Source organism: Aulostomus chinensis, chromosome 21 (genome assembly GCF_037954235.1).
Source record: "Aulostomus chinensis isolate RoL2024-O1b breed Wild chromosome 21, RoL_Achi_v1.0, whole genome shotgun sequence".
NCBI classification, from domain to species: domain Eukaryota; kingdom Metazoa; phylum Chordata; class Actinopteri; order Syngnathiformes; family Aulostomidae; genus Aulostomus; species Aulostomus chinensis.
Genome location: NC_141340.1, coordinates 14,635,001 through 14,643,893, shown reverse-complemented (window position 1 = coordinate 14,643,893; position 8,893 = coordinate 14,635,001). Strand labels below are relative to the sequence as shown.

Sequence of the window (8,893 nt, the reverse complement as noted above, 5' to 3'; positions counted from 1 at the left end):
GATGTTGTATTTTCCGCAATTAAATCCAAAAAGTAGCATAGGGGGTTTAATGTATACTCATTCGCCACTTCATTCCTACTGTGGCGCAGTTATATTACTGAAGAAAACCGGAGAAATATTCAGTAGTGGCCCCAAAGTACTTTTTGGTGTGGCTGCGTTTATTTGACAGATATTTATTAAACCTGTACAGAGCCACCTCGCCTCCCCTGTCATTAGTTTTTGAAACAATTAATATGACCGCGACCACAGCAAAAAAAAAAAAAAAAAAAAAAAAATCGGATTAATATCCAGAAGTTTACAAACTGACCACTCGTGTGACATTTTTTTTCTTTCTATCAAGTGACGATACACGGTCCAAATACACAGTAGATTGACCCAGAGTCCTAATAATTTTGACCTAGATTTTTTTTTTTTTAATTTCACGAGAGGGAAAAGGAAGTAAAGCGTGAACTTTTTCTGCGCATGCGGACTGACTACTTAGTGGATGGAGTAGCAGGATCACATGAAGTGTGACTTTGCCCTTCTGCTTTATTTAAAAAAAAACGTCATGCTAATATAATATAATATTCCTGTCGTTTTATTATTTCGAGATGTCACGTTAAAAAATGATCGTGTGGTTACGTTAACCTCAACTGGCTTGGTAAGTAACGAAAGTGTTTATGGAAAGCAAAAAGGTTGCAATTTAGCCTAACTTGACGTTTAACGCTATGGAGACTTCTACCACTGGTAGAAAATACATCATGAACATAAATCCAGGTAATTTCTGCTTTCAGCTCCATGAAATTTCTTTTCATGCTGTGTCACTGCCCTGTTGTATGACATAGGTTATAGGGTAACTCTTGGCCACTCGCAAAGACAGTCACTAAACATCCTGTCGTTTTCATGCTCTGGTACAGTTTCATAGGATGCTGATTATATGCCAGAGCCATCAGCATTCATGACTGCTCCTGTACAGGCACAGGCTTCATGAGGAAAGTGAATGAGTTCCGGTATTTTATAGTTCTGACTTTTTTTCTCCTGTCTATTTCTTAAATCAAGGATGAGGACACAGATGACGACGGTTACACACCAGGGCAGTTGATGACTATTCTCCTGTCAGGCGGCTTAACTCAACCCGCGTCTGCGTCCGCTTCTCTGCTGCAGGACGAGGTGGACGGGAAGGAAGATTAACCACCAAGACCACTGGCAAAGTCAGCACATGCATGGAAATGCAGTTGGAGGGGGTCTGGCTCTGAGATGGTGAAGGGGGGGGGGGTGGCAAAACAGAGAAGAGAGTGATAAAAGACCAGAGTCTTTCAGTTTTATGCCCCCCCCCCCGACCCATCCATCTTATGGTCTCCCTTTCACTCTTCCAGGTTTTTTGTAATGCCTCAGTTGTCCGCATCACTGTCACAAACACAAATGCAAGGGCTGCCAAAAGACTGGTAGTTGTATTGAAGCTTAATTGGAAACCTTTGACAGTGAGTGAGTTCTACATTTCTGGTCATTGTCATCTACACTGGGTTTGTGTAAAGTACACGACAAAAGGGACTACTGGAGATGGGAGTGGCTGTACAACTTACTGTTCCCTACTTTGAACGGATCGTGAGGTTGCTACATTTGAGCAACCCAGCAGAGGACGTCTGCAGAGTATGACAAACGTTATGAGATCAAGCCGCTGTACGCAAGGCTGGTGAGTACCTGCAGATCACACTTACAACCGTGAACATTGTCATAGATGCAGAGATCGTAGCGTCTGTGGCTCGCTAAAACCGTATTTGAAGGCGTCGCCCGAAAAGTGAGGGTATAAATTCACGCTCGCAGACTCCTTAGCATCCTAGACCTGGAACTGCTCAGTGTGTGAGAGGAAGAGCGTGCACGTTGGAGGTCGAGGTCTGACCTACACCTCACTAACAGACCTTTTGCCTGGGCTCGGTCAGGCCAGTCAGTAATTTATATTCTAGACTGTCCAGACAGAACACACTGAGATGTGGAACAGTCAGGAAACTGACTGGGTTTCTGAAGTCCAAACACAGCGACCTACCAAAAGATACAAAAAGGAGAAATAAACAGTGGGTGCAAAAAAAAAAAAAAAAGATCGTCTGTTTATAAAATGGACTGACACAAGTGACGATGGAAATCCATCCATCCATTTTTTATACTGCTTATCCTGTGAAGGGTCGCGGGGAGCTGGAGCCTCTCCCAGCTGACATTGGGTGAGAGGCGGAGTTCACCCTGGACGTGTCGCCAGTCCGTTGCAGGGCCATCAGGAGCAATTAGGTGCTCAGTACCTTGGTCAAGGACACTTTGACACGATCACCAGGGGAAGTGGGGATCGAACCAGAGAACCTTCAGTTGTTAGACGCCACCTCCGATCCACGCCGCCCCTTAGATGGAAATCTTATCTTTAATTTATTCTTTGTTCTGTCTCTATTTACTCTTCCTTAATAACTGAGTGTCTTTGAATGTAAAGTCATTCTTTAAAAATACAGAGACATTGATGGTTTTTCATCAGGGGATCTGGACTTGGATCTACTTAAACTCAGATTGCTTTATTAATATGAACACTGCACAATACTCAGGACCATTTGAACAGGTTGTATTTGAGTACACTTGACATGTTACTATTAAGACAGAAGTGAACACACCACAAGCACATGTGCTCTTTAATATTGTTTAGCTGGTCTCTTGAGAGTGTAGATAATTAGGTATGCTCTGGTATGAAACTAAACAGAATGTGAAAGTTGACCGTCAGGGGAACCAGGGGGAGTTGTAATTTATGTGAAAACGCCCTTAGATTATTTCAAGTATGTCCAAAGAACCAGGACTTGTGGTTTGCTGGGAAAAAAAAAAAAAAATAGAGCTGCATCCTGCAACTGAATAGCACCACTTCCATGATACTATGATCAGTAATATTCATCCATTCATATCTCATTGAGATTTATGTTTCATCGTGTGCTTGAATGAACACAATTAGTTTTTACACAAATGACTAAGGAATAAGTCCGCCTCTGATGATCATTGTTTTTGTCTCATAGCTTTGATTAACCTGTTTTAAGGAAATTAAGATTTATTCAATATATATATGTATATATATATATGTGTATATATATATATGTGTATATATATATGTATATATATATATATATGTATATATATATATATGTATATATCAATATAACGATTGACATCTTGTCGTTAACTTCAATATGCATGTGATATAGAATTTTAAAACAGATACAAAGTGCTTTAAAATAAAAACTTATTTAAAACAAGGATTATTATAGATTAAAGTGGAATATGTGACTCTTAAAAAGGAGCTTGCTGGATTTGGGTGGTAAACATACAGTAGTGACTATGACAAATGTGTATGGGCCATGAGGTTTAGATATGAGTTGTTTAAAGGCAGAGGAATCATTACAAGCTCACTCTTAAAATGCTTCTTACAGTATAAATCCTTAGCTCAGCTAAAGCTGTCAAATGTGTGGATCTGGATTCTAACTTAAAATCTTCCGCTAAGTTTCCAGGAAAAGGATTTAAAACCGTCTTTCTCTTCTAACAAGACTTCGAAACTTAAAAAAAAAAAAGATTATGTAAAACTTATGTTTCAAGCTAAAATTGAAATAAATGCTTCAATTAAATCTTTTATTAAAGTGGGATCTCAAGTTTTCTAGAGCCATTCTAAATAGTCTGTGCTGGGGTTCTAGATATCTGTTACATTTCTATGGATTGCCTTTCCTCCTGGTGGGTCAAGACTCAGACTAAATGTTGGGCTGCGGGCCAAAAGCAAACACATATTGTGTTGTTAAAACGCCCTTTTGGCAGCAGAAACCACTGTTAATGCCTCTGTATTTGTTTCTCTTTTCACTCCTGCCAAACTGACACGTAATAACATTTGGCTGTGATCAAATGTTGGAAAAAAAAAGATCATTTGATGCATTTTTACTTCACGCAAAAAAGTAAATGGCATGAACACTGATCGACAGTCTATTTGTAATATTAGTTATGAATTATTATCTTTTATGATGAGGCCTGATTTTATTTGTTTATTTACTACATCTGCCAGGCCAAATTGAGCCTAAATGCGCGCTGACTTTTGCCAAATTTCCCACTGTCTGTGCTTGGACAAGAGGATGCTGGTAAAACTGCTTCTTCCAGCTTCCAGCTTCTTCTCAATGAGCAGAACTTAGTCATCCACTTTATGATTTTTCCTCCCTAAAATAACCAACCCAAACATTACGGTTTCTATTTTTGAACTGAGAGGAAAATGTGACGTCAGCAGCCCTATGGGAAGTGGTGAATGATTGGCCACGCCTCTGCGCGCGAGGAAGCAGGCGGTAGCGTGAGCGCCGGGGTGGTGGTGGTGGAGTCTGATTCAAGAGCGCCGGCGGTGAGAAACTACGGCAGGAAGAAACAGTCTTTTTTTTGTACAATTTTGACAAAGTATTCCCTTTAAAATGGCGTACAACAGCCCCTACAGAGCTCCTCCGCATATCAACGCCCCTCCGGACCAGGGCTTTCTGTGGAATATCTTCCAGAGGTGAGTGAGCAAAGACGGCGTGTAATAGGGGAAGAGAGAGAGAGAGAAAGACTTAGCGGCTAGCTGACAGCTCGTGTGTTCACTCCGTAACTATTTTAAGTAAAAATCAGAGCATCGTAATAATTGGGAAGGCTGTTGGTAAGGCTTCCTGGACAGCGTTGAAACACGGTTACACGTCACTCATTGCCCTCTCGTGACAGCGCGTTACATCATTATACTACCTCTACCACGACTGTATGATTATTGTTATTATTATTATTAGTGCTATTTTTCTTTTGTCCTTAAAATGGCCCGACAGGCTTTTCTACTGACTGTCAGCAAACTGTCAGAAGCAGTTAGAGCTCACAAACTGAGGTTTGAAGACCTCCAGGAGTCCTTGAAGACCACTGGTCTCTGGGGTTCCTTCAAAATAGAACTCTCTGATATGTAAATGTTTAATTTAAAAGCTGATTAGTTCACGAACGACTCCTTTCACTTGCATTATCAGTTGATCTACCAATGCTGCAAAGTAAGGATTTTTTTTTTTTTTTTACTTCCGAAACATTTCTGACAAGTCAGTATGACACAGTGTGTAACTGTGTACAACCCTTCATTTGTGAGTCATTTGTCGTATCTTTACCTATCTGGAGTTGGCTTTTATCCAGTGATAAAAATCAGTTTTACCGCTGCCAAAAGTGTGTCAACTCCCAAGAAGGTCACAGTACAAAATAGTTACTTTGATACCTGGTAACCTGTACAGTTATTACGTAATACTGCAGAGGATTTGCTCCTGCTGCTTTGTTTTCCCATAACATTGAAATGCTGCAGGCATCGCAACACTCTTAACAAATTATTTATGTGTGGTGCAAAACCTCTTCAGAAAACAGGTTGGATGAACACTTTTTCTCTCATGCAAATAGACCTCGCTATCGTGAGAGTGGAGTGTGTGTGTGTGTGTGTGTGTGTGTGTGTGTGTGTGTGTGTGTGTGTGTGGACACCGTTGCTTGGTGTATATGTAGCTTCCATGACTGCGCCTAAATGAGCATCGCGCCGCCTCATCTGCTGCCTGTCAGTGAATATGGTTCCAACAGAGCCCTGCTGGAATTCCCTCAGTCATGTGATCAGAGTCAATGGAGCATGGATGACACGGGAGGCTTCTCAATCTCTCTGTCACGAACACACACACACACACACACACACACACACATGACTCAACATCCTGGTGTTGTACCTCTTTTGGAAACCTATTCAGCTTCAGTCACACACATTGTAATTTGTTTTTATCCTGTGTGATCGTGAAGCTTTGTTTTTTTTCTCTCTTTGTGTCAGAGGGAGGAAGAGAACCAGTCAGTCAGTGAAGGCTGAAGGGGTGTCGCAGCTGGTCTCTAAATAGAGTTTTTAAAGGGACACACTGACTTTTCAGGAAATACGGTTATCCTCCCCAGAGCCAAACAAGAAGAAAGAAGATTCTCTCCTCTGTGCTGCACGCAGGAGCCAGAGATTGACCGACCGCTAGTTAGCTTAGCTTAATAGACGGTAGTGGAAGGGATGTGTTAGCATACATCTATCAAAAGCTATCAAATACACTTCTCCAAAACAATCTTTGCTGACATTGATCTAACCAGGTGTGTGCAAGGCATACATTAATAAATAACAACCTCATATTACAAGCCATCTCAGTTTTAGAATCAGACGGAACTCCTTTCCAAACTGCTTAAAGCAAATCAAAACTCGTTTGATCTCAAGAAGAGAGACTTCTTCTAATAATCATGGCTGAATCATAAGGGGGGATAAAGATGACTTTGGACTGGGGTATACTAACACTTTCTACCCACTACCATTTATTGTGCTAAGCTAACTAGCAGTCAGCTGGTCCCTTTGGTTCTCAGTTCTCCGATGCAGCACAGAGGAGAGAAGGGTGTCTGTCAACGTTTTTGGCTCTGGGTAAGACTGCAAATGAGCCTATTGCCCAAAAAGATAATATGTTTTTTAATTATATTTTTATTTATGTCAGTAATGACTCATGAGGATTTTCCCTTTTCAGTGAATGAATGAATAGTATGACAAAAATGTAAGCACCCAGCCCTTTCAATGTAGAACAATAGCAGGCATTAAGATGGATAACTGACGATTGCAAAGTTGCCTTGCCAAGACAACAGTCCGTGTCTGCTATTCTGAGTTGAGTACAGGGCGATGATGACAAATTCCCACAACCCAAATGAATCTAAAGTAGAACAACACTTCACATTATTCATCGTTATTGGAGACAACCCCGTGTTTTGATCCATGACTTCAAACTGAGATAAAGAATGTTAAATACAGAAACATTTTGGACTCTCATGTTTCCTTGGAAGGTTTTTGTGAATGCTGCTTTTGTTTCTTTACTGCTGTGAGAGTGTGACATTGCCTTACTTTTGGATGGTTTATACGGAAAGTAGGGTGGACCTTTTGTCCCACAAGCCATACTCCAACCTGATTGCTAGGAAACAGTGAAACATGGGAAAATCTGAGCAGAACACACAAGTCAGACACAATTTTAGTTGAGTACAAGCTCTGTTTTTGACAATGAAGATGGAACTAGCAGATGGTTTGCACTCAGTCCTTCGGGCAAGATTGGGTCTTCATAATTTTCATCTCACTGTATGTAAGGTTTAGTGAATACGGGAGAGTACAGTTATTGAATTTTTGAGTGTTTGGTCAAGGCTGGGTATCCAACCACCTTCGTGGTGACAAAGCTCTTCTTTATGGAGATGTAGAGCTGTTTTTTTCCTCCTCACACAGGCTTGTTTTTCTTTATTTAGGTGGGGGAGGGTTAAGAGTACACACACATGTAGCTGAGCAGATCACACATGGAAAGCAGTGAAGACTGTCGACATGGAGATGTAACCACACAAACAGCGTCACACACCTGGGAGCGGAAACTCAGCCCACAAAGTCAGCACTGGGCTGGCCTTGTGTGTATGTTTTTTTGGGGGGGTTCCCCATCTCCTCCCTTCCTTCTTCTTCTGGAATTCAGAGTGTGTTTGTTTGAGAGAGAGAGAGAACCTCAGGTCGAGACAGGCAGGTTGCTAAGGAACAAATGAGTCACTGAATTTTTGACGATGCTGCTTGTCATAACTGTGAGGCCTAGTTTTTTGAGTCACACGCCAGGCTGTTAGGGATTTTATGCCTCTGCGTTTCAGGGGAGAACTCATGACTGAGTAAGAGCTGAGATTTGTAAATTCTGATACTTGCTTAGCAAAATGTTTTTCTTGAGTGCTTGTCCTCTGGGGTTTTCTCAGTCTGACTGAGAAGGTGTGTCCTGGTGGGAAGGTGACGTCAATGCTATCCTCTAATTATGGCAAGCTGTCTTAACATTGAATAGCTAAGTTTGACTCTCAGAAATGTAAGATTCAGGGTTCATAGGATCATGAAAAACCTGGAAAAGTAACAGGATTTGAAAATAACAATTTTCAGGCCTGGAAAAGAGTTAAAAAAAGAAAAGCTATTAAATTTCATGTAACTTTGCCTCACAAGTACTTGCAGAGAGTGTATGGGGTTCAGTAAATGTTGACTTAGTAAGATTAATATTATTTACTTCATATTATGCTATAATAATAATATATTGTTTGACCAAAATATTGATATTGATATACTTGAATACATGTTTATGCTGTATCCAACCACAGAGCTTGTCATGTCAATGAAGTGCACACAGGTAAATATTGTCATGGATGTCTCTTCTTTATCATTAAAACTTGAACAAAAACATTTTTGTGGATTTATGGTCATGAGAATTTCAGTCAATGGTGTAGAAAAATCACAGAAAATGTATTAAACGTATTTGTAAAAATTAATTCTTTCTGGGGAGCAGCAGGGTTAATGGTTTTTCAGCAAGTCGGGGGAAAATCAAAACTGCATGACCTGCAATTTTAGATTTATTTTTACCTATTGGAAGAGAAAAAGTGACACGGAGATTCTTGCAAATGGACCTTCTTGAAAGCGCTTGAAGGAATTTGTCTGGTTGCCAACATTCAGTTTCGCTTTGCTGTCTCAGGATCAACACACTCGTACATTCCCAGCCGGTGTGGCAGGCCTCAGGGGAGCTGCGAGCATACAAGATGCCTTGTGTGTTCTGATGATAGTGCTCCATTCATTCTCAGCGGACTGTTGATGTAGTAGCGCGTGCACAGGAGGATAAAGTTTCAGCTGGCGAGTGCTGCTGGTGCCCCTGTGCGATTTGTGTTGGAGTGTGTGAAGTGGTTAATATATCTAATCTGTGTTTTCCTCCCCAGGGTGGACAAGGACAGGAGTGGGGTGATATCAGACTCAGAGCTTCAGCAGGCCTTATCCAATGGTATGTGTGTCAGGCTGTGTTTCTTCTTTTCCTTCATTGCTTTCTGCCACTCCCTTTTT

General features: G+C 41.0%; 1 protein-coding gene across 2 annotated transcripts in view; it reads left to right on the top strand.

Moving 5' to 3' along the window:
* The first annotated feature begins 4,286 nt into the window (after nucleotides 1–4,286).
* Nucleotides 4,287–8,893, top strand: part of pdcd6 (programmed cell death 6) — an 18,721-nt gene continuing 14,114 nt past the window's right edge. Inside the window, exons 1-2 of one of the 2 annotated variants that reach the window (XM_086191822.1) lie at nucleotides 4,287–4,519; nucleotides 8,773–8,834. In XM_086191822.1, coding sequence (XP_086047948.1) covers nucleotides 4,437–4,519; nucleotides 8,773–8,834 — 145 coding nt within the window. In that variant the 5' untranslated portion in view covers nucleotides 4,287–4,436. The remainder of the gene's footprint in view (nucleotides 4,520–8,772; nucleotides 8,835–8,893) is intronic. The other variant, XM_086191824.1, reaches the window with a different exon arrangement.